This window comes from Neophocaena asiaeorientalis, unplaced genomic scaffold, assembly GCF_003031525.2.
Source record: "Neophocaena asiaeorientalis asiaeorientalis breed wild unplaced genomic scaffold, Neophocaena_asiaeorientalis_V1.1 scaffold85, whole genome shotgun sequence".
Lineage (NCBI taxonomy): Eukaryota > Metazoa > Chordata > Mammalia > Artiodactyla > Phocoenidae > Neophocaena > Neophocaena asiaeorientalis.
Window position 1 is genome coordinate 1,041,344 of NW_020174301.1, and position 26,301 is coordinate 1,067,644.

Sequence of the window (26,301 nt, forward strand, 5' to 3'; positions counted from 1 at the left end):
CCGGGGCACGAACCTGCGTCCCCTGCATCGGCAGGCGGACTCTCAACCACTGCGCCACCAGGGAAGCCCTTTTGTGAGTTTTTATCTTACCTATGTGTGGGCCTCTAATTTGGAGTATCTTATTTATACCAATTGTTTATTAGTTGTTTGTGTATTAGCAGTCATTTATTTAGCCATGATGATTTTAAAAGACTCACCAAATGGAAAATGAATAAATGACAAGAAATACTTTTAGGAAAAAAAGGAGGACTCTGAGGGTGATAGTTTATAAACGTTACAGAAATTTATCAGGTCTGATACTTAAACAGTTGTATAAGGACCTGTCAGGCATTTAACTGAGGTAATTCCTTTAAAATAAACCATATAGGTCACATAGTGCTAATAAAATATGTTGATGAATCCTTGAGTATCGCGCCCCGATTAGATCTCCTTGGGGAGCGGAGAACTCATTAGCGTGAGTTCCATGTCAGTCCTTCCTGCTCTGTTCCCCAACTACTTTCCAGACTCGCTCGACACAAAAGGGTGATCAAAATGTATGTAGCATGGCCAAGTTTCAGCATGAATGGTTCATCTAACCCCACTGATTGAATACATGACATTAGGAAGTATTAAAAGGCTGTTGTGCTTCACTGAGTTTACTTTTCGGTCGAGAGCTTTAAAAAGGTACATTTGGGGGGAAAGGATGGAAGAGGGATCTCTATATAAATTCTTAGCTCTTCATATTGCAGATGTCATTTCCGACCCAAGGGGAAAGCCTCAAAGCTGATAAGTTGTTAAATTGGGAGCAGCAGGGTGCATGCGTGTGTGCGCGAGCGCGTGTGTGTGTGTGTGTGTGTGTATGTGTGCACGCACGCACACAGGGAGCGAGATTAACCTGTTTGCTTTCCGAACCAGTAAGTAGTAAAACAGGTTGTTTAGGGTAAAGTCCCTTGAACTAGATAGTTGATTTTAAATACATCTGCCTATAATAATACCTTCTATTTACAAAGTACTTTGAAAAGTTCAAAGCATTTTTTTCCTTTATTATCATTTGAACTTTATAACCACCCTATGAAGTAGGGACAGCAGGTATTATAAGACACCACAGCCACTTAAAAGATGGCTAAACTGAGGCACAAGCATGTCGAGAAACTTGTTCGAGGTCACATAACCAGTTGGTTTCCAAACTAGAACTAGAGCACCGGAATTTTGAAATTTAATCCAGTGCTTTCTTGGCAGAGAGACTGTCCCACTACTGCTTGATCTACCCAGAGTTCACGTGGAGATTTGTGGCTACAATTTAATTGGAGGATACAAATCAGGCATGCCTAAAGAGCTCTCCAGAAAGGAATTTGTTTCTCTTAGGTCATGACTGTGTTAGAAAAAGGAAGTAGAGGATGGAGTCAGTTGTTTTAGACAATCCAAATTACAAGCAAACCAAAACACTTTGTAATCAGTTTCTGGATATTTTGGGAGCTATTCATTTCATTAATTTGTGTATTCGTTTTTTAAAGTATCTATTAAGTGCATTTATATAAGAGACTGTGCTCAGTACTTTGGGGAAGATACAAAGAAATGCATTTAATTTTGAGGGGTTGCTTTGAATTATAGAAACAACAGCCATTTTATTCATTGTCCATTGCCACCTGGGAGATGAAATGAAATGCCTTCCTTGCAGAAGAGCAAGATAAAAACAGATGAAGAAACTGGGCAACTAATTTCCTTCAATTCTCTCCCTATAGGAGGCCTTTTTATTTATTTATTTACTTAATAATTTTATTTATTTTTTGGCTGCATTGGCTCTTTGCTGTTGCTCGCGGGCTTTCTCTAGCTGCGGCCAGCAGGCGCTACTCTTCGCTGCGGTGCATGGGTTTCCCATTGCAGCGGCTTCTCTTGTTGCGGAGCACGGGCTCTAGGTGCACGGGCTTGGGCTTCAGTAGTTGTGGCACATGGGCTCAGTAGTTGTGGCTCTCTGGCTCTAGAGCGCAGGCTCAGTAGTAGTGGCTCACGGGCTTAGTTGCTCCGTGGCACGTGGGATCTTCCCAGACCAGGGGTCGAACCCGTGTCCCCTGCATTGGCAGGTGGATTCTTAACCACTGCACCACCAGGGAAGTCCCTAGGAGGGGGAAGAAGGAGGTTTAAATTATATTTTTTAAAAACAGAGAGCGAGAGCTAGAGGCATAGCGACCCAGGTGTCGCCGCTTCCTGCTACACAGGGCTCGGCGCCCAGGTCCCTCCCTTCTCACGCCCCCTCCCCTTCTGCCCTTCCCTCTGGAGCCGTGCGGCGCTTAAGAGGCGGCGGTGGAGGATCGCGCTGCCGCTGCAGCCCCGGCGGCCGCGGAGAAGGAGGGAGGGAAGCACAAAGCCGGCTTCGCGCTGCGAGGTAATCCTGAGGGGAGAGAAGGCGCGGCCTTCCCGCCGCTCCTCCCAGCGGGGACGGCGGGCGCCCGCGCGGGCTGGGCTGCGGAGACCCTTCCAGGGGGTCGCGCGGGGGTGGGGAACGCGAAGGCTCGCGGGGTGGAGGGGACTGCCTATTGGTTGCCCCTGCGGCCTCAGGTGGACCCCTCTTCCTCCGGGACTGGAATGGGAGCCTCGGGTTGGTTCGAAGAGGGTGGACCTGCAGGGGAGGATCTCGGGACGCCGCGGGGTGGGCCCGAGTCTTTCGGGCGTCCTCTGGTTTCTCCCGGAGAACTGGGAGTTCTAAAAATCAAGAGCTGGCTGAAGCGTCAGTGACTCGGGGTGCTTTAAGCACTGAAGGTGCGCTCCAGGAAGGTGGTAGGTTCCCGCGGTTGGAAAGGGTGGAGGTAAGGGAGGGAGTGTTGGTTAGTTTTGTTTTCCTCATTTAAACAACTTCTGTTACAAGTTGAAAGTATTCAACCAAACCTTTCTCCTGTAATTTGCGTTCCCATCCCCCCCGACCCACACCCACCCCACCCCTACAAACGTATACATGTTAGGTTGCGCTTCCTGCCCGGGGTGACAGGCAGAGTTGGCAGCAGGTCCGCTTTGCTGGTGTCCAGCCTCTTTGGGGGTATGCTATTATAGCTGAGGCAAGACCACAGAGACAGGTAGAATAAGCTAGGCCTCTATTAGAATGGCAAGAATGGCCTCAGGTAAACTTTTTTGTTGCAGAGATTTAATTGCAAGTAGGTGCCCGTTTAAAATGGGAGCGTGAGTAAAACCACTCATTGGCACATGTGCTGTTGCAATTGACCTGCTAGAGGGGTATGGAGAGAAATGGAATTTAACTCAACCAAGAGGCATTTTTAAAAATTTTATTTATTTTATTCATTTTATTTTTGGCTGCATTCGGTCTTCATTGCTGCGTGCAGGCTTTCGGTAGTTGCAGTGAGCAGGGTCTATTCTTGGTTGCAGTGCGCGGGCTTCTCATTGCAGTGGCTTCTCTTGCTGCAGAGCACGGGCTCTAGGTGCATAGGCTTCAGTAGTTGTGGCGCGCGGGCTCAGTAGTTGTGGCTCGCAGGTTCTAGAGCGCAGGCTCAGTAGTTGTGGTGCACGGGGTTAGCTGCTCCGCGGCATGTGGGATCTTCCCGGACCAGGAAGGTCAAACTCATGTCCCCTGCATTGGCCGGCGAATTCTTAACCACTGTGCCCGCCAGGGAAGCCCAACCAAGAGGCTTTGAGTGAGGATTATATGCAAGTTTGGTGAAGGAGTTGATAAGGTTTGGGGGAGGGGGTAGGAATCAGCTACATAAACGTGCAGGCACGTTTATGTTAAATTGTACGACATGTTAGATTTAGCAGTATGAAATGGTTGCTTTTCTTGGAATGGAGTGCAACTGCATCATACGGGGTACATCCTAATTTTGACTTTAGAAGACTTCTAATGAGACTGTTAAAGAGAGTAAACTAAGAATACAGCGTAATTTGTCGTTTTAAAATAAGATGCTGGACTGTTTTTGAAAATGTGTAATTAAGATATGGGACTTATTCATTTATAGGGTTAAGTTACTTTTTAGCTATGTATAAAGTTTTTATATCTGAGTCTCCATTGCATTGTAATTACACTGTAACTCACTCATTTTCTTCTGCTTAAATTGAGCAGATTAACTTTGCAGAGGGAAGACCAGGAAAAAAAATGGCCACTTTTGCTATATTTAAGTGTTCATTTTTCCAAAGAGTTCAGCCTGTGCTCTTAAAACTCTTTAAATTGACCGCAAATGTTGGCATGTTGGTAATAGTTGCTTTTAAGGAAAAAAAATGGTGTATCTGTTTTGAATGTTAAACATAATTTAAGAGTTCTTGAGGTAGTTGGGCATGAGGCATTCAACATGTTGCAGCTTTTTACAGGTATGATAGAAGGAAATGTTTGTTGGTAAACATTTGACATATTACATATGTGATCATATGACATCTAGGAACTATTTTGCATAATAGAAGGATTGTATTTTCAGAATATAAGTTTTACATTCCGAAAATGAATGAGAAAATTATACTGTACTCTGCTATTTCTAACCCCCTTTTTCAATAATGTTACACTGGGATGAATGTGGGTTTTGCTCAATGATGTTTGAAGTGTGGATCTGGTCTTCGTAAAACCAGAACGTCTTTTGAGACTAAGAGGACACAGCATCAGCCGACCTCCTACACACAATCCTAAAACTTAAATACAGGGTGGGGCCCAACCTCTGGGGTTGTGAGGCCTCCTGAAGTAGGTCTGTCGTGTCTGAGTGTTTTCGTCACACTCAAGCCTATACAGGTTGTTAGCTGTTTAATCTCTCCTATCTCAAAGTAGTTGGTTAGCAGTACAGGGCAGCACTCAGGTATGTCGTCAGAGTATAAGAAGCATTTCTGTTGAAGGAAGAAGTCACATAAAAGCATAAAAACCCAACTCTGAACAAATTGGGTTTGTAAAATGTTGGGGAATGATAATATCGAAATCTTAACTGAGTTGTTATATGGGAAGTGCTTAGAATATAGTCTGGTACTCAGTGTTTTATGTGTTTATCATCGTCAGTATAAGACGACATTTTTTCTGAAGGTGGCTATATCATGCAACCCAGCAAGTGAAGACTTAGCAGATATTTGTAACAGCCAATATTTATTTGCTCTACCTCTGTGCCAGGCACAGTTTTATATGATTTAATTTACTTAATTCTCATGACAACCCAGTGCCTAAACAGACATAGAGAGGTTAAGTATTTTGTACGGCTACTGGGCACAGACGGGCTGGTTTTGAACCCAGAGCCTGGCTTGAGAGTGAACCCGCATAACTAGTAGCCCCTGCTGCTATTACACTTGTGGTAATTCTAGCAAATCAATGAAGTACCTTCACAGTATCTCCAAGACTACAGGTGTGCATATGCCTTGTTTAGTAACACCCTCCTGTGTTAGTACCACCAAGTTGTGTTTAAATGTGAATGGTGGTAATCTGCGTTAAGTAGAATCACCTTTTGACTTTGGAAGAGGATTCTCTTTTCACACAACATATGTTTAGCTAGGATGCTAGAATTTGGGCTGTAGTATGTTATCTTTTTAATTACTAAAGATTAAAGTCTTTTTTGTTTTTCAAGCTTGCCAGATGTGTAGGGCTCCAGGTGGTCCAGCAGGGCCCTTGGAGGCATTCTTGTTCTGCACTAAATCGGTAGGCCTCGTCTACTGATTACCAACACCACCATATTAACCTGAGGTGAATTTTAACTTAAGTTTGTTCGAAATTCCACCCAAGTTGCCTCTTAAAATTAGCCTGACATGGAAAGATGTCACTTGTGGCTTTTACTTTGTCACTCACATTCCTCAAGGAACTGTGTGTTGCTGCTTCACCAGTGTAGTGGATACGTCAAGCAAATTAATTATAACCTAAATTAGTAGCTGTTTTACGTAATGTTTAGAATAACTATTGTAGAGAGTTAATGTGTCCTTTGTTGGCAATTTAGTGAAAGGTAATATTAGGAAAAAATGCTTAAAAACAAGTATACGTTGAATTAAGAAAACTCACATGGTACTGAAGACACAGGTTACTAATCTGTTTCTCATACTAAAAATGCTAATATGCTTTTGCTATAATTAAAATTCAGTGCTGTTTCAGATTCCGTTGGAAATATTAAACTTGTAGAGTTTGAATAGAAAACATTTTAAATGTTTAATCAAGAGTACTATTCTTTCTTTTAAACATGGACACCCTATTTGAAATTGAGCAGTCATAGACTGTGTCTTGTCATTGAGATTCAAAATGGGTGCCCTGATACTTTATTTCATGTCTTCTATGTTAATGCTTTGTCATTTGATCTTGGGGTCCATGCCCCAGTATTTCTAGATGCGATTGTTATGAGGTCTTTCAGGTCCTGCTAGTGACTAAATTGTCTTGGCCGAAAGCCAAGACAATCTCAGTTTTTTACTGCAATGGGTTGTGTATATTAAGAATCTTCTCTAAATTATGTAAGTTATCAGCCTTTCATTGACTATGGCTTGAAAGAAAAAAAGTCTATTACCCCTTGTATATCCCTTATGTATAATAGTTAGATGAATTTATTTTTTTCTTCTAGCAGTAGCTAGTTATGGACACACATGAGTGTAAGCATACTACTTGGGGTATGCTCTTCCCTTCAGGTTAGTTAGAAATGACTCACTTGGCATTCATGCAGTGAATATTTGAATACCAACAGCATGCATAGAACAGCAGCTTTAACTGAAAATTAACTGAAAGTGTTGGAGAAAAAAAGGTGTGTGGGTTTTTTGTTTATTTCATGTGTATTTTAATGTTGGTCTGTTATATGTGGACTAATCGCAAAATCAAGTTCAAAAGTAAGTTAATTGCACAGTTGACAACATACTTGAATGTTAAGAAAGTACTGTTTAACTTACCCTAAAGACTTAGACGATAGCATAGATAATGAGAATCAGTCTCTTGTTTCTTTAAACTATTTTTTGTTGGGTATCTTTGAAAAGCTGCGTTAATAATCTCTTTTAGGTTTCTAGGACATGACTTACTACACTGAAAGAACAATTTAATAAAGAATATCCTAGAAACCTTAAAGAATGAATGTGGCTTTCAGAGTTGTCTAGCATAACTCAAAAAGTAGTTGCATGGTCACCAAAAGGTATAAAATGGATGAAACCCATCCCTGATATTAAAAGGCTTTTTGTTTTTGTATATTTCCCTCTTAGGAAGATTGTATAGCTGAAATGTTATTATGAAAGATGTTTAGGCTTTGACATGTAGTTATATCTTTATAATGAGGTTAGATCTAAGTTGAGCTTTTTACCTGATGTCAAGCTGATCTGTTTCACCACCATATACTTTACAATTACTTGTTTAAAAGTTGGCTTTAGTTAAAGCTTGATTGGAAATGGTAAGGCTCCCTGATATAAGATGAACTTTGAAACCTCTTGTTTTAAATTGCCTGAAACTGGGCCTAAGGATATTGGTGTATAGCAGTACATTAACTAGCAGTTAAGATTGCTACCTCCTCAAACAAGACTACAGTTTGAATCTTGGGTTATGCAGCTCACTTTTTCTGCCATAGGCATACTGACGTCCATAAGATAAAAAAGTTTCCCACAACCAGCCAGCCAGGGGGTAAAAACACTTTTTATAAACTTAAGGGCAATAACAACAACATATGTTCTTAAAACCAATGTCTCAAGAAGCACACCGTATATATTAATAAAACAATTTGAAAAAATTTGATGCTCACAATGTGCATTAAGGCAAGTAATATGAAAACTTAATTCTAAGTAACGTACATGAAATTGTTACTTTATTCTTTTTGCTAGCTCTTATACCCTTTTGAATTTGTTCTTGTAATTTTTCACTCCCCCACCAAGGAAGTGCTTACTTTGGATGGAAGAGGAAAGGACAGTGCATGTGTGAGTTCAGGAGCCTGTTTAATTCAGCTCTCATGGCTATTGTTGGTTGCCTGCTAGGGGAGCTGGAATTCCAACAATGTAGAAAGCAGTCAGGTTGGAGAAGTGCTGAGTTTTATCAGTGTCTTGGGGACTTAGTATATGCCTTTAATTTGTCACCATCAGCAATGTTTCTGTGAAGTTCTTCCACAATGGCTCAGCTCATCCTGTGCAAGGACAGCATTTCCTTTTCCCTTTTCCATACAGTATTCTTATCCTGTCATCTTTTGATCTGCTGGAATGACTAAATGCCATAGCAAAAAGATAGATTTACTCAGTATCCTCATGGAGAAGGTAGTTAGGCTTATTTGGTATGTCTAAAGAAGTATATTTTGGAATCAAGGCCTCCCCAGGGACTCTTCTTTAAGAACACTCTACTTATAATCCTACATAAATTAGAGCCAGCAACTGTAAGCTGCGTTGTTACTTCTAATCTCATTTGTCTTATTAGTACATAAGAAAAAGATTCTGTAAGTTCAGCCTTTTAATATCTAAGGAAGTGGTTGGGGAAGGGTGATAGAGCTCAAGTGGAGTTGTGAATGGGCTTAAGTGCATAGGGTGAGAGTGTACAGAGGAAAGAGATTGGCAATGAAATCGATATATTTTTATTTCTTGTTCCTACTCCCAATGCTTTTTTTTTTCTTTTTTAAATTTTAAAACAGTGTTCCTTTTACCTTGCCTTTCTCCTTTGACTTTTATTGCTAGGACTGAGTTTTATCTTTCCTAGAGAAAGGTGGAATTTTTAAGGTGATTCCTGTGTGACTGCTGAAAAGTTTGGCTTTCACCTGGAGGTTGCACTAAAAAGAATTTCCTTCCATCTCTCTCCACAACTGTCTGCTTTTTAAATTAAAAAAAAAAAAAAGATCTCTGAAACAGAAGTGTAAGAAACCTTGTCATGTAATAGTTGGGAGCCATTGTGTATTAAAGTAAAAGACATATCATTAATGAATCAGAAATCCATATTATTTAAACCCGTTTTTTTGCAAAACTAGATGTACAGTAATTTTGTATTAGGATGTTTGGTTCTTTTTAAGTGGGTATCAAAGATTACATGAATTTTTTCAACCAAAAATGTTGAAAGTAATACAAAAGTAATATATCCTTCATTGATCTTAGTGAATGTTAATAATGACAAAATCATAGTTCTCTAAACACTTTGCTATTGTTAAATACCTTAATGAGATATTTGATAGACAAGATTTGGTCACTAGCCACTGAAAGACTGTCGCCTCTGTAGCAGAATGTAATAGGAAAGGAAAATTTTATGCCTGAATAAAAAGTGTATCTGCTTGACATAGAAAAGGCTCTGAGAAGCTGATTACTTGGTAATCACTTGAGTTAGGTGATTTTATATTGTAGTTGATGTTTTATAATCTGAACTTCCTTGGGCTCTTTAAAAGTGTCTGGTTGGACCATCAGCTTTTGATGAATGGGTTTCTGGAGGGATTGTGACGACCAGTTAAGTGCTTTGAAGAGGGAATCCCTGTTTTGTATCACACCTGAATGTCACAGAACATGCTTCTTGGTGCTTTTGTAATTTGGGCCCAAAGGAAAGAGTGCCATCTACTGAATGGCCAGCATCGAGTTGAGCAGCCCCAAGTTTTTGTTGCAGAACTTTCAGCTGGCTCCTGGAGAAACCAGACTCAACTTCATTGAAGGATTTGACAGGATCTTAGCACCAAGTGGAATTGTTGCTTGCTTAATTTTAATTGTGCTTCCCAGCAGGAGGCCTAAACACATGATGAAGAACTAATTCATTGCTTGTTGGAATGCATGGGAAAGGAGAAACTTGAAGAAGTTGTTGAGACTTAATATTAAAAAATAGTCTAGCAATGGTTAAATCATTGTTAAATTAAAAGTTTTAAAGAAAGGTATTTTAATGAGGCATGTTTCATTAGTAGTGCTGGTTATTGATGGTCCTGCAGACAATAATAATGTTTAAAATTTGTTTGGGCTTCAAATCATCAATCATTTGTTTAACTGGAGGTAAGGGTTTTAAAAGTATTTGAATAATTTGGTTTGTTTTTTTCTTTTGCCTTTTTCTTTGTCTCAGGTTCTAAGGCAGTGATTCCTACTTGAGTGAATTCACTGTTTCAAAGTGGATTTTGTTCTTGTTTTGGCTTGCTCAAGTGGCCTCCCGTTTTGGTTTTTGTTATGTTTTCCCTAACTTCCAGAAACTGCTTATGGTAGTAGCCATGGGTAGAATTGGATGTTGTAGAACCAGTTATAGGTCAAGAGTGGAGGTTTATGATACCTGGAATAGACCCGTCAGAGCCAGACAAGAAGGAATTGAAAGGAAACTTTGAAATTGTTATGATAAGAAGAATATCTTTGTTATATATCTATTATATATAATTACTTAATTAATCAGTAACCACTTTTTTCAGCCCCTTAAACCTGCCAACGGTCATGTTAAGCACTTTACGTAAATTACCTGAAGTTTAGTTAAGTAACTTGCCCAAGATCAGACAGTTAATAAATGACAGAGCCAAGACTTGAGCCCAGGGCTAATTCCTTTAAACGCTGTGCTCTACTGCTGTTTATTTAAGCTCATTCTTGTTGGTGACTGCACAAAGGACTTGAACTGAGGTTAGAATGATATTTCTACCTCTGCTGGAAAATATTGGTGGTTTTTGTTTGTTTGTTTTAAGAGGGTGATGAAATGGGTAAATGGGATTGAGATTTTACTAGAATCAGGAAATATATGAGAGATTGACTTTCAATATTTGCTATTTGGTTTGTCTATAATGTTATTTTGTTGTTGTTGTTCCTTTTGCTATATTATTTATTAACTTGAAACCACAAGAAAAGTTTATTATTGAAACATTGAATTGTTTCACATTGCTTAAAATCTGCTACTTCTTGGGAGGAAGGGTTAAGTTACTGAAGGAATTTATTCTGGATTTGGGGGTAGGAGCAGGATTGGGGGTAGGGAGGGATTTGTTAGTATTTCTGTATTTTACTTGCTCCTAAATACTTTTAGGTAGTAGTACTTTTTGATGTGGCAGTAATATTCCATGTCCACAGCACAGTAACATTCAACCATGTGCCAGTCTGGTCCTGGAGGAACCTCAGCTTCTTGTGCACATCGGGTATGCTCTGTAGACCAGATGAGTACCATACCTGACATTGTGTACTTATACTTTTGAATGCATGTATTCTCAGTTAAAAGAAATTTAACACCTGAATAATATTGAATATGTTTTTGGTTTTTTAAAACATATTTTGTTTTTAAAAGGCATCCTTATTACTTTAAAAGGTTGGAAATCATTATTTTGGTATAACCCAAAGCTTTTAAAATTATAGTTCATTGATGGTTGTGCTGTGTATTCTAAAACCCAGTTACTCTTTTGGGACTTCTGACTCTTTCCCTTCTTATGTAAGAGCATAAAGCGTTATTGTCCAGAAAACCCCCATAGGAATATCAATTATGTAACTCTTCGGGATTCTGACTCTATCCAGTCAAACATAAAAATAGCCAGCAACAACTAAGACGACTGTACAAAAGATGTTACTTGTTACTTGCAAGTGTGTGATGAATGCTAAATGACAGGTACAGATGACAAATGCCGTAGGTCATCTGGTCAAGAAAAGAGCACCACGGATGGGATGGTCAGAAAAAGGTCCCAGGAAAGAGGAATAAGGGTGGACCTTTAAAGACACAGTAGGATTTCACTAGATGCAGACCATGGAAAGGGTTTTGGCAAGAAATTACTGTCCATGAAAATAGTAATCCTTTTTGTGTAGCATGACAGGAGATAGTTTAAAATCGTGGTTCACAATCTCGTCTCACTGTAAGGCACTTGAAGGCTGCAACATACTCGTATCAGAAACAGTGCTGAGGACACACTTCCCTAGGAGGTGTGTTAGAATATTGCCGGGGAAGGGGGAGAGAGTGGTATGTGTGGTGAAAATCATGTACCTTTTAACAGATTTTCTCTCTGAACTCCATGTGAAAATGATTGGTTCATAGAAACATCCTTCTACTGCTATTTTGAAGCCAGTAATGCTTAGGAAAGTTGTTACTTGAAAAAGAATTTAGAAATCCTCATCATTCCCAACACTGGACAAGGAAAGCCTCCTTTGGGGAAGAGGTGTACATTTTTTTAAAATCCGAATTTATCCATCATTTACTGTTTGCTGAATGCCAAAGTTTCATTGATGGTTCTGTTATAACTTTCAACTTTAATGTGTGGATAGATAGAGTTGTTGATACTATGAGGTATAATTTCAACTTAGCTTTTATAAATAACATTGTCTGGTTTTGGATTTTAGAGAATTTGTTCCAAGTGTCTGAATTCTCTTAGATTTAATAGTATTTATCACTTACTATTTGAAAAATACTTAGTGTAACTATTCAAATTATTTTGAGCAAGTCACTATTTCTTTTTCACTGTAGTTTTTTAAATATATAAAATATGTAAGGGGTTGAGATCATTTTAAGATCCATTTTAGTTTGAAGATGCTGTGATTGTAGTTCTAAGGAAGGTGAGTTTACCAATTAGTGGCTTTAGCTGGAAGGTGGCCAAGAAACCTATGATTATACTATATGATGGTCCTGGGAATAGATCTAATAGAAAGCCAAGACCATGAAAGTCCTTGGCTCCGTGTATATGTGGCAGTTTAGAAAAGGACATCATCATTCTAGGAACTTGTCAACTCCCAGAGATTTTTTCAGTTCTTCAGAAGCTAAGGGCCCTTGGCAATGGACAATGGATGGACCCTTTTTGAAAACAATGAAATAGTCAAGGATAGCAATTTTTCTTAAAGCCAACTATAGAAACATTGTAGCATATTTTTCTAGAAATGGTGCTTTCCATTCCCATCACAACTTTATTATGTTTAGTATATTAGTTCCTCATAAATATTTCTCTGGCCTCTTTTTAGCTCTTCTGAGCAGCTTTATGCTTCCTTTCACTTGTTCATTTAGTCAATCAACAAATATTTATTGAGCACTTATTATGTGCCAGGCCCTGTTCTAAGTGCTGGGAATACAGCAGTGAGCAAAACAGACAAACCCTCCTGCCTTAATGGAGTTTATATTCTTGGAGGTAAAGAGAAATAAATAAGTGAAGTATATATTTTGTTAATATAAATATTATGGAGAAATATAGAGCAGGGGAGGAAGATAAAGGGAGTGTTAGGGGGCAATGGCAAATTTAAATAGAGTGGCTAGGTGAAGTCCTCACTAAGAAGGTGACATGTATGCAAAGACTTGAAGAAGGTAAGAGAACGCGTACAATCGGTATTCTGTATCTGTGGCTTCTGCATCTGCAGATTAAATCAACCACAGATCAAAAATATTTGGGAAAAACAATTCCAGAAAGTTCTAAAAAGCAAAACTTGAATTTGTTGTGTGCCAGAGCCTATTTACATAGTATTTATAACTATTTACATAGCATTTACATTGGATTAGGTATTATAAGTGATCTAGAGATGATTTAAAGTATATGGGAGGATGTGTGTAGGTTATATGCAAATATTAGGCCATTTTATATTGTATAAAGGACTTGAGTAGCCACAAATTTTGGTATCGCCAGGGTCCTGGAACAAATCCCCCTCGAGTACTGAGATGACTGTGTAATATCAAGGGGACTATCATGGCAGGCAGAGGGAGTACCAAGCATGTGGTACTTGGTGTTGGGAAGCCACTGGATGACCCTTAGAAGTGGGACACGATCTGACCTATGTTTTAAAAGGATTATTTTGGCTGTGTTTTGACACTAGACCATAGTGGTACAATAATCTTGGTGAAAGATTGTGTATCTGATAGAGGTGGTGAGATTTGAGTGGATTCTGAATGTATTTGGATGATAGAATCAATAGAATTTACTGACTGGGATGTGGGGTATAGGTGAGTGGAAGAAGTCAAACTTGACACCAAGGTTTGGGATGTAGGCAAAAGTTTTCAGGGGGAACAGTTTTGGGGAGTAGTAGAGAACAGAAGTTCAGTTTGAGACATAAGGTTTTTTTGTTGTTATCTTTTTTAAAAAATTATTTATTTATTTATCTTTTGGCTGTGTCGGGTCTTAGTTGTGGCATGCATGATCTATCGTTGTAGCACACGAGCTCTTTGTTGTGGCATGCAGGCTCAGTAGTTGTGGTGCATGGGCTTAGTTGCCCTGTGGCATGTGGGATCTTAGTTCACTGACCAGGGATCGAACTGGTATACCCTGCATAGCAAGACGGAGTCTTAACCACTGGACCACTGGGAAAGTCCCATGAGACGTATTAAGTTTGAAATGTCTATGAGTGATGTTGGAGTAGATGTTTCTGTGAGTGGAAGATCAGTACATAGTTATTGGCTGACTGTATAAAACTGGGAGTTGTCATTATTTTCCTCTTTCATTTAAAAATATTTGCATATTTAATGCCTTTGATGACTAGAATAAACTTTGCTGTAGTAAGGGTTTGATGTATTGCTGTATACATCTTTATTCTTTGGAGGGATTTAATCTGTCTTGTAAAATCTAGAATTTACTTTGACTTCTAAGGACACTTAGTCCCAAAGGAAATCTTTTCCTCTAGGGACAGAACAATTTACTTTTAAGCAAAATGTGAAAATAAAAAGTGTTGTTACTGCCCTTAAAAATGTGTATGTGAGGGCTTCCCTGGTGGCGCAGTGGTTGAGAGTCTGCCTGCTGATGCAGGGGACACGGGTTCATGCCCCGGTCGGGGAAGATGCCACATGCCGCGGAGCGGCTGGGCCCGTGAGCCATGGCCGCTGAGCCTGCGCGTCCGGAGCTTGTGCTCTGCAACAGGAGAGGCCACAACAGTGAGAGGCCCACGTACCGCAAAAAAAAAAAAAAAAAATATATATATGTATGTGAATGTAAAATGGAACAGTTTGGCTGATCCTCCAAAAGTTAATGTGGTTTAATGGTTAAAAATAGTTACATATTGATAGTTTCCATTATGACCCAGCAATTCTATTCCTACATTATACACTCAAGAGAAGTGAAAACATGTTCACACAAAAACTTGTACACCACTGTTCATGGCAGCATTACTCATAATAGCCAAAAAGTGGAAACGGCCTAAATCTCTATCAGCTGATTAATGGATAAATAAATGTGGTATATCCATGCAATGGAATATTATTCAATCATAAAAAGGAATGAAATGCTGATACATTTTACTACGTGGTTGAACCTTGAAAACATTATGCTAAGTGAAAGAAGCAAGACACAAAACACCGCAAATTGTATGGTTCCAGTTGTGTGAAATGCACAGAATAGGCATATCCATAGTGACTGAAAGCAGATTGATTAGTGGTTGCCAGGGGCAGGGGATAAGGGAAATAGGAAGTGTCTGCTTAATGTGTACTGGGTTTCCCTTTGGGGTGATGAAAAAGTTCTAGAACTAGGTAATGTTGATGGTTGCACAACATTGTGAATATACTAAAAACCACTGAATTGTACAGTTTAAAAGAGTGAATTTTATGGTGTGTGAATTATATCCCAATTTTTAAAGGAAGACACCAGGAGAAAAAGTGTATGTGCGCACCCATATGTACACAAGAACAACTGAAACAACTTACATGGATCTTATTCCTAAAATCAAACTGTTTTCCCAGTAGAAAGTTGATGAAGCAAGAATTACCGCACTAAACTTGGTTTAGCTTGGTTTGCTTAAAGAGGCAGCGTTAAGATACTTAGATCATTCAGGTAGAAATCAGGAAGCAGTTTGTGATCCTATTTGGTGGCAAGTCATGGGTGAATCTAAATGTTTTTAAATACCCAATTTTATGGAGATGACCTAGATAAGCAAAAGAAGGCTCTATTATTATCATTTATGTGGGTTTCAGAGAGCAGGAACCAGTTTATAAATAAGTTTATTAGGTCTTAAGTCATTAAAGATGACTTAATTTTTTTCTCCATGCCTGTAATTTAAAAATATGGAGAACTCAATTCCCAACAATTTTTTTAGACAACCCAAGATGATATTTACCTTCTTAAAAACATTATTACCATCAAAGAGTTGCCTGTTGAGGAAGTACAGGAAAGGATTGTCTTGAACTTTCATGTACCGTTTACCCTAATGTTATTTTTTTATTAAGACATAATTTGCATACCATAAAATTTACCCCCAATTTTATTATGAATATATATATATATATATTCCTTTATTAGAATAAAAATGTCTGGAGAACAGAGGTCCATATTATTTGAGTGGCTTGATAAGTTTTCAGCATTTTAAGGGAAGCATATGAGAACCAGACCAGAACCATAGTGGGAAAAAGAGACACTTATGTAACTGACTCCAGCACCAACCTGAGAGCAATGCTATAGCAACAATTTAAAGGAAGTGCAGGTGGGCACAGAAAAGGGAAATGTTTATTCCAATAGGAAGAAATAATTCATGGAGGAGGATGGAATTTGAGTTGAGCTTTAGAGGATCTCTTAAATGTTGAAGAGGAGAGTAAATTACTGACCGAAATAATAGGCTATGCAAAGGCATGTGGATCTGTGGATGGATGTGGTGGGAGAGAAAACAGGAAGGTAAGGTTGAGAGCACCAGATCATGAAGGCCTTGGGTGCTATTTTAAGAAATTTAGATTTTATTCTGTGGCACTTATTTTAGCTAAAGAGAGGCATAATCAGATGTGTCTGAGATTTGTTGTTGTGAAGAATGTGGTGATAGAGAGTGTTGGCAGAGAGGCAAGTTAGGAAGCATTTAGAGATAAGCAAATGAACTAAGACAATGGCTTTGAGGTTAGAAAGGGAGGAATGGGACATTTTGGAGACAGAAATCCATACAACTTGCTGAACAGTTCAGATGTTGAGAGAACATTTGATCACCAGGGATAGAAATTTAAATATTGTGTTTTACTCCATTTCGAATACTCTGATTTATGACAGAAGCAAGATACACCTGTAAAACTAGAAATTAGGCAGATTCAGCAAGTCTTGAATGTATCTTTTCCTTACTATACATAAAAGACTTTAGAAATGTGACTATTTCGTAATCTTTAATTTTTACTGCTTGTCAGCTATTACTCAATTTTCCAATCTTTGGATATGTTTTCATTTGTGCATTTGGAAATGGTTGAATAGTCATCATTTTGGCAAAAGAATAGTATTTTTGTTTCCAAATGAAACTGCCTCCCTATGCTGTGCTTTTGTGTTTCATTTTAAACTTTTGTGTAGTGGAATAATAAAAAAGAGCTGAAGGTAGTATTGGGCATTGCAATATTAAGTATTGTACGCTGTCATTACAGGAAGTCATTGTGCCATCTTGAAGTTTCCCCTTTATTACATTTAGTGGTTTATCTTGTAAATTCTAAAGTGACACATGGTAAGCACCTGTAAGAAACAATTAGAAATGTCAAAAGAAGTACGTGCAAAGTCATTTGTTTTTTTCTGTGTAAATTTAGTGGAGAATCCAATCCAATAAGACTTTTTTGCACATTTGTTTAATGAAACAACTGATATAAGATTTGGCTCCTCTGATGTTTCTCATCGCTTATTTACAGGCATGATTGGCCATTTTTGTTTGTTTGTAATTCCCTTTAATAAAACATGTACAAAGAGGGTGTTATATTAGGACACAGTGATTTTATAAATGGCTGAAAGAAAATACCAGATTTGACAGAACTGACTTCTAAAATATCGCAGTATAAAACTTGCTTTTGTGCTTAAAAATTCTAAGTATTAAGTAATGTTTAAAATAACCTATTCAAAAGCAACTCAATAAAATTAAAAAATATTTTATAGACATTACAATATAATGAAAGTTTAAAAATCAGAAACAAGAACACTCGCTGATTTTTTTTTAAAGCAAGAATGATTTTATTAACTTGATTTCTAAGGTAAACTTACTATTTGAGTCACATTTTTACAAAATCAATTTCATTTTAAAATATCTGAAATTAACTTTTTTTTTTTTTTATAAATTTATTTATAATTTATTTTTGCTGTGCTGGGTCTTCGTTTCTGTGCAAGGGCTTTCTCTAGTTGCGGCGAGCGGGGGCCGCTCTTCATGGCGGTGCGCGGGCCTCTCACTGTCGCGGCCTCTCTTGTTGCGGAGCACAGGCTCCGGACGCGCAGGCTCAGTAGTTGTGGCTCAAGGGCCCAGTTGCCCCGTGGCATGTGGGATCTTCCCAGACCAGGTCTCGAACCCATGTCCCCTACGTTGGCGGGCAGATTCTCAACCACTGCGCCACCAGGGAAGCCCTGAAATTAACTTTTGAGTATGAAATATGAGGACATGAAACAAAATCCAAAAGGCACAAAAGAGTATAAAGTAAAAGTAAGTTGTCACTCCATCCCTGAACTACTACACTTTCTTTCTTCCTTGTATATTATTCTAGAGATATTTTTCATTCTTTATTTTTAAAATCCTGAATCAAGGCTTTGCCTGCCTACACCTGGTGGATGAATTGCTGCAAAAGAAATAAATAATAGCTGTAAGCTCAAAACAACCTGGCGAAATAGCCAGCCCTGCTCTTCTCATAAGTGTGGTTTCTCGATTCATTGTCTCTTTTTATTAAAGAGTTTGCTTTCCTAGCTTCCCCTCCACTTAAGGCAAAGGTATGGAAAGCGGGAGGTGGTAATTGTAATCATCTTTCACTCATATTTTACCCTAGGCAATGACAAGTAACTTTTATGGAATGATATGTGCTAACAAAGCAAATTCCAGCTGAGAAGTGCTCCCATGCAAAAACATTCTCTAGTACCTAAGGAAAAGAATGGTCAGCCTTTCCCATCTTTGTGCATCTACCCTGTTATGCCAGCTGGACTGGACTGCTTCTAAAACTTTACTTTTAGTTTTTTAGTACTTGGCATTATTTTGTTGACTCTGCCTTTGGCTGTCCACCAAGTCATAAGATTTTCTCCCAAGCCTTGGGATTACCTGACTCTAAACTTTCTGATACTGGACTTGGTTTCTTTTCGTCTTTAGATGGTATTTAATAGAATGTCATTCCTATGTAGATACTGTAAATAATAGTTTCATATTTGTGCTGTGTGTGGAAGGGTCCTTTTAAAAAGTTTTCCAATGTATTTTTAAATTTTTGTACTGGTTATCTTTTATTGGTCATTGTTCTCAATTAGGGTATGAAAAGATTCAGCAGTGATCAGGTTCCTCAAGGAGGAGTGTCGGGCAAAGGTCATGGTCAGTGTGTCCTCTGCAGTGGGCTTTCTTCAGTGGTATTTGCAGAGTTGCTCATGTTTGAGTTCCTTCTAAGAAAGGCAGTAGTTGAAAAGCACCTAAGCTGCCAGTACTGTAGAAACCCCAGCAGTGTTAACTTTCTTCACGTTGACATACCTGTTGCCATACCACTGGTAACCTCTTTGGAACACTCCAGCAATGCCCTTAGGGGCAAAATCCTGCCTCAGCATCCAACTTGGCAGCTCCCCTATTTTAACATCCATGAGTTTCTTTTTCACTGGTGCAACTGATGCCATCTTTTTTTTTTTTTTTTTTGCGGTACACGGGCCTCTCACTGTTGTGGCCTCTCCCGTTGCGGAGCACAGGCTCCAGACGCACAGGCTCAGCGGCCATCACGGGCCTAGCTGCTCTGCAGCATGTGGGATCTTCCCAGACCAGGGCACGAACCCGTGTCCCCTGCATCGGCAGGTGGCCTCTCAACCACTGCGCCACCAGGGAAGCCCCTGATGCCATCTTGGAATTCTGGGTGTCTGCCAATACTTTTTATTGTGCTAAAATACACATAATATAAAAGTTACCATTTTAACCATTTTTAAGTGTACAGTTCAGTGTATTAAATACTTTCATAATGTTGGGTAAACATCACCAACATCAATTTCCAGAACTCTTTTCATCTTGTAACACTGAAATTTTATACCCATTCAACAATAACTTCCCATTCCCCCTCCTATATTCCTGGATCAGAAAAATTAAGATCAAGATTTTGGGTGATACAAAATCTGTTATTCCTGTTCCTAATCAAGATTGTAATTTGAAACCCTCTATACAGGTCTGTATTATGCAGCAAAGATTATGATTGACATTCAAGACCCAGGAATTGAGACAAGGGACACAGAACCTATGGCCTTTGATACATATTTCAAAGTGAAGAATTTAGCTGCATTATAATTGGAAGAGACCTCACCCTTCAGCTGTGCCAATTATATGTTGGTGAATGGGTGAGGGGTGATAATTATGGGAGAGGCAGGGATCAGCAAACTGGTGCTAGCTGACCTCTGCCCCCATGACCCAATAAAAAGGAATTTTCCCCAGTAATAGAAATTGGGGTTCCACAGGTTTGCAGGTTTCATTGGATGCTAAAATTCTGCCTTTGTTGAATCATTCAGACTTTCTATTATGAGCAGAAGTGGGAATTCTCTGTAAACTTTATCATTTGGAGAGGCAAAATTTGGGAGAGTAAAGAGGAGGATGAAATCTAGACTCATAGAATTTTGGAAATCCTCACCTCATTTTTATGGGTGACGGACTTCGTTTGATTGAGTGAAATGACATGTTCAGAGTGGCTGATGTAGACTCACAACTGTGATTCCTGACTCTCAGTCTAGTGCTTTTTCTACTTTATCACATTACCAGCCATCTTAACCCATTCATGCAATTCTGGGGTGAGGGAGTTCACCAGAATTCCACTTGACCTTCCTTAGAGCAGGGTTTAGGCAGGATGGGAGACCTTTATCTCTTAGGGATTTGAAGCTGCTTTTCAAGAAATAGTTGGTACCTTTCTTTGTTTTAATCTTTCATTGAATTAGGGATTGTATTGTAAAGAAGTTTTTCTTCTAAAAATCTGGACCATGTCGTGAACTTTCTTGTTATCTTGACAAAAAGCTATGCTGATCTTCTATATATTGTTCCAGTTTAAGCATACTCACCACTGAAGCAAGTCATGTACATGGTAAGTGTTACTGACGTGTTTAGGAACATTATATTGAAAATTCAAACTAGATGTATTTGGCTGCCTTGATTTTTTTTTCTTTCTTTCTGGAAAAGAACATATTTAAATGAGAAACAGTTCTACCCTCTGATGAAAAGAAAAAGTTTTAGGTCATTTGTTTCAGTAAAATAGATGATAGAATTTATGGCCCCAATTTTCCATTATTTTCAACTAAGTGTCCCATTACATAAGGCACAGCAAAGGAAGAAATTGGTCATAGAAATGTTAATGTTTTAGTATAATTTTGTGATCAAACTCAGTTATCAAATAAGATGTTTAGCCATCATATGTTGCATCATACCAAGGACTTTGAATGGAATCTATCAGATTTTTTTTTCAGTGTTTTGCTATAGCATTTGGTTTCATGACAACAGTTTCAGTAGGCAGTGTTCAAGATAACCTGGTCTTTTCAAAATATTTACTACATATGGCCTTATGTAATACATCCTTCTCAGGAACTGAAAAGACTCATTATTATGGTGGGTGTGTAAATAAAATATAATTGCTTTTGATTTTACTATGGGTATAAAAGATGTGTTTTGCTCTGATTTTAAACCAATGTTAATAGGAGTAGGTACAAGGTCAGAGTACTTACTGGAGAACTTTGAGTTCAGTGTTTAAGTTGATTTAAACTACTTGGAGGCTAGCTGTGTTTCATGATGACAGTATTTGTATTTAAAACCTTATAGGTCAATTTTATGAAAACCATGTCATACTTCTTTTAAGTTAATTATTGATTTTTTTAAAAGCTTCTGTTAGTGTTTCTCCCTGAGATTTTGGTCTATAGAGAATAAAATGTCTTTTAAATAGATGCTTCAATTACCTGAAATTCCTTGGGTCCTTTAATGGAAGAGAACCAAATGATTAAGCACACAAGGGAGTTTCAGGGATGTATTGGAAGCAATGACTTTTACGTGGGTGCTAAAGTCAGCGCACTTTGACTCAAGTATCTTCTTTGGTCTAGTGTACTTACAATCAACATTCAGAGGGAAAACTGTAATATTTTGCACAAGTCTTAAGCAATAAGATAAATGTATTCACGAATGTATATGAAGCCAGAAGTTGGAATGATGGCTTTTAGATTTTGGAGGAACATAAGTGAGAAGGCCACATGTTTGGCTGGTTACTATAAGAATTGACATTTATTTACCATTTATGATCAGAGTAATTAATTATGGGTTTCTCCAAAGTGTTTTGATAACCCACTACATTTTCTTTTAAGAGGTTTAGTCATAAGGGTTTGGGCCTTCTGTTCAGGGATGGTTTTTGTACACAGTTTTATTTGAAGTCTCATATGAAGGCCCTAGACTACTGCTGTCCCCTTCCCCAAAATACAAGTGTAATTTAAAATTTTCTAGTAGGCATGTTGAAAAAAAAAGAAACGTGAATTTTATTGAACACAATTTAAAAATATCCAACATGTAGTCAATATTAATGAAGTGTTGATTCATTGAAATATTGATTCAGTGAAAGATTAATGAAATATTTTGCTCTTTTTTTAATATACCAAGTCTTTGAAATCCTGTACATATTTTACATTTTAGTACATCTCAGTTCATACTGGCTGCATTTCAAGTACTCAGTGGTCACATGTGGCTGGTGGCTACCAAATCGGACAGCACAGCTCTAGAACATCTTTCTCTTTTGTCCCACATCAGTGTTGAGGATTCTTCCACTAGAAATTTATTTTGGGAGGACTACAGTCTTGCCATCTATCTCTATCTCTGCTCTTCTATAATTGAGTGGAAAATGAAAAACTCCATAGAGGAAAAAACAATTCTCAATCATATTTGTTTTATCAATTTTTCGCCTTTACAGAAACTAGTGCTGCTGAAGAAATGCCAGTATTACTGAATGAGAACTTTAGAGGGCAGCTTCAGTTGGTGTGCGTAGGTGAAGAGAGCTGGGGTAGAAAAGGAAGAGTCAGCACTGGGTTGTGGAAATAGGACAGATCTCACTTTGAATCCTGCTGGCCTTGAGCAAGTTACTTCACTTCTCTGAGCCTTTTTACTTTATTCATGTGTAAAATTGGGATAAAATTACCTATCTCTTGAGTTGCTATGAAGATTAAATAAGATGATGTATGTGAAGTATGTCCTATGTATCTGGTACCTATGAGGTGCTCAATAAGTTTGTGTTGAGTAAATGATTGTTGCTTGCTTATGTCCCCCACTCCCAAATCCCTGCTTGTGATAGGAATAAGGAAGGAGGTAGGTATGCCTAAAATAAATGTCGAAATAGAGTAAAGAAACCTATCCTGTTTTCTAAACTGATTGGGATTCAATGTTTGTCCAGAACAAAGTAGTCCCTAAGCATTGTGTTTAATTGAGATTTTAATTCAGGACCATTATCTGAAAGGTTCACAAAGTAATGATGTGAAATAGTTCATACTCTACGTTGTTGAAATAGAAATGAATTTTGTCAATTTTATTTCAGTATACTTATTTCAATAATCAGTAAAAATAGAACCTGCATATGTTTCTAAAATTTGTTTCAATTATTTAAGAGAAAAATCTCAATTATTAAAGATACCTCTTTATCTTTTTACCACAAGGGAATTTATGTTTTGCATCTACTTCAGAAGGCTTGTCTTCAGAGTGATAGTATACTGATGATTGTAAACTTGTGTAGTAATTGGAACTGAGGAAAACTTTTCTAAATGGAAGCAAAGCTGCCACTTGGTGACTGAGCTTTATGTTACAATGCAAGTGACCTTTTCTTCTTGCTCAGGCATTAACATCAATTTGTATTTTTAGATAGAACGGGGACTTTCTGTGTCATTAGCTGTATAGCATGTTCTGAATCTATTTAGGAGGGAGTTTTCAGTCACATATATTTCTGATTTGCTATGCATTTTGAGAAATTTATAATTCACTGAAATGTGGGAAAGCGTGGAGTGTTCTGAACAGATGATTAGATTAGATATGAACTTTTCAAAGCTTTGTGTGCACCCAACGTGTAGCCCACATCTGTGGTAATGTTCTTGGAAATCGGTCACATTTGAAGATTCAGTTCTTTGCCAATAGCATCTGGTTGCACTTTGCATTACAGACTTTGAAAGTAGTTTTTGAATTGCAAAAGAGCAAACCACATGACACATTTTCTTACCTGACTGAAAGTTGTTTACAGTTATAGGTGAACTTTAACAAACAAGGTAACTAAAGGCATAATTGTCCAAATGCATGGATTGTTATCACTGACACCTGAGATAGAGGATTCTTATAGTTACCAGCTTTTCAAGTTGTCCAGACTTTTTCATTATTCTAATGACCCCTGACAGAGGTCTTATTTACTAAAAGTTCTTTAAGGTTTGTGGAATTTTGAAGGCACTGACCTGGTTGGAATACACTGTGCTGATTGGCAATCATGAAATGGTGTTAATTGACGTGATTGGCATTCCTTTACCAATTTCTTACAGCTCCCTACAGGTGTTAGTAGTTACATTCTTGTGTAGATCTTTGTCATAACTGATTGTGTGAGCTTTTGATATAATAATAGAAATCTAGGGCTAGGCAACCTAGAGAAGGTTTGTGCCATGTATTAAGTGGCATGAATCTAGGCTAACCTGTGAACTAGGCAAAATATGTCCTTGGTTTCCTTAAGATTCCCTTCTCAGCACCCCCTGTTTTTGCTTTCTTTTGCTTTCTTTTGCTTTCTTCCTCTTGACTTTCCAGGTGGCTAACCTGTATCAGATAATCTCTGTTGAAATGTTAATTAGTTCACTGCTTTTCCTGAGATGTTTACATTTTAAAAGTGAGATCTTCTAATAACAAGGCTTTCAAGGTCCCTAGTGGGATAGTGAGTAACAAGTATTGGGGTAGATTCTGTGGACTGGGCCCAGGCTTGGTGTCAGGATTGTAGGGCCCCACTGTCCAATACAGCAAGCACTAGCTGTGTGTAGCTACTGACCACCTGAAATGTAGCTAGAATTAATTGAGATGTACTGTTAAGTGTAAAATACACACTAGATTTCTAAGACTGAGTACAAGAAAAAGACTGTAAAATGACTCAATTTTTAATATTTATTACATGTTGAAATGATATTTTGATATATTGGGTTACATAAAATATATTATTAAAATTAATTTACCCTGTTTCTTTTTACGTTTTTAATGTGACTACTAGAAAATTTAAAAGCAGTTATGGGGACTTCCCTGGTGGTGCAGTGGTTAAGAATCTGCCTGCCCATGCAGGGGACAAGGGTTTGAACCCTGGTCTGGGAAGATCCCACATGCCACGGAGCAACTAAGCCCGTGCACCACAACTACTGAGCCCGTGCACCACAACTACTGAGCCCGTGTGCCACAACTACTGAACCCACGTGCCACAACTACTGAAGCCCGCACACCTAGAGCCCGTGCTCCACAACAAGAGAAGCCACCGCAGTGAGAAGCGTGCACACCGCAACGAAGAGTAGCCCCCACTCACTGCAACTAGAGAAAGCCCACGTGCAGCAACAAAGACCCAACACAGCCAAAATAAATAAGTATATAAATTTATTTTAAAAAAATAGATAAAATAAAAGCAGTTACGGCTCACATTTTATTTCTATTGGACAATGCTATTATAAGGACAGGGAAGTTTATGTTGTGTTCTTACTGTTGGGAGCTTGCAGAGGTTCAGGGAAATGCTCCCTCAGGATGCCTTAGCTGCAGCTATTCCAGCTGACTTGGCTGGGCCACTTTGTATTACAGTGCTGTTTTGAGAGCTGTTGCCTACAAGCAGCCACTGTCTCTCCTTGTTCTCTAACTCTCCCAATTCATGAAGTATGTATGTATGTATTTATTTATTTTCATGAGGAATTAAAAAAAAAATTACTCTGCCCACAACCTCTAATGGTTGTTATCTCCGGACTAGCTTCTTCTTGAAGGTAGGTGATTAAAAAGATTAATTTATAGCTACTATTTATTGGGCACTGGCCATGTACCAGATACTGTGCTAGGTGCTTTACATAAAATCTTGAATCCTAACATCACTTCTTCAAGATTGATAATTATAAATGACAAAAGAGATTCAGATACATTGTGACTTTGCCCTGGGTCAGCTAGTGGCAGCTATGTGGCAAAATCAGGATCCCATCCCAAATCTCTCTGATTCCAGAGCCATTGTTCTTTCTGCTTTATTATGCTCTACTCATGTTTTCCATTAACTATGTGTGTACTTTAGTCTGAAACAGAGTGCTCTCTATAAAGGGGTCTCTTGCCAAATGGTGTTGACTGATCTTTAAGTTGATTTCCTTTGTCTTGGTGAATGACTTCAGTGCTCCTCACTCCAGGTCACTTTCCTCCCCTGTCTAGTACCTAGTGAGTGGCCCAGACATTAATGGAGAGACTTAGGCTTATTGACAGCCTGTTGAGCAGGACAGATAATCTAAAAGCCTCTTGTGAAAGAGCATCCCTTCTAAAGTCAATCAACAAAGAATGTTTCAGATGTCTTCAGGAAGAGATACAAGAAGAGAACTCTGAATGCCAGGAATATCAAATCTTAGACTTCAGAGACTGGCCATATAAGGAAGGGGCTTTTTATAGACAAAGGGGGTGAAGTAAAATAATGGGATAGAATAAGCGTATTGAGCTGGA

General features: G+C 38.4%; 2 protein-coding genes across 3 annotated transcripts in view; one reads left to right on the forward strand and one right to left on the reverse strand.

Annotated features, from left to right (window-relative positions):
* Positions 1 to 2,104: 2,104 nt before the first annotated feature.
* The window catches only part of ADD3 (adducin 3), a 121,674-nt gene continuing 97,477 nt past the window's right edge, over positions 2,105 to 26,301 (forward strand). For both annotated transcript variants that reach the window (XM_024755908.1, XM_024755912.1), the window contains exon 1: positions 2,105 to 2,362. The gene's annotated coding sequence lies outside the window, so the exon portion shown is untranslated. The remainder of the gene's footprint in view (positions 2,363 to 26,301) is intronic.
* On the reverse strand, positions 18,987 to 19,250 carry LOC112406888 (ATP synthase subunit f, mitochondrial-like). Its single transcript, XM_024755913.1, has 2 exons — positions 19,133 to 19,250; positions 18,987 to 19,015 (listed from the first exon to the last, which is right to left on the reverse strand). Exons 1-2 carry the CDS (start codon positions 19,248 to 19,250, stop codon positions 18,987 to 18,989), a joined length of 147 nt encoding a protein of 48 aa, XP_024611681.1.

What these genes read in the sequence shown, in the direction of transcription:
- LOC112406888 (XM_024755913.1), bottom strand. Translation starts at nt 19,250, where the DNA reads ATGGCATCAGTTGCACCAGTGAAAAAGAAACTCATGGATGTTAAAATA. An exon ending in TGCTGGAGTGTTCCAAAGAG is followed by an intron (nt 19,016 to 19,132) that starts GTTACCAGTGGT and finishes AGAAGGAACTCA; the next exon opens with AACATGAGCAACTCTGCAAA.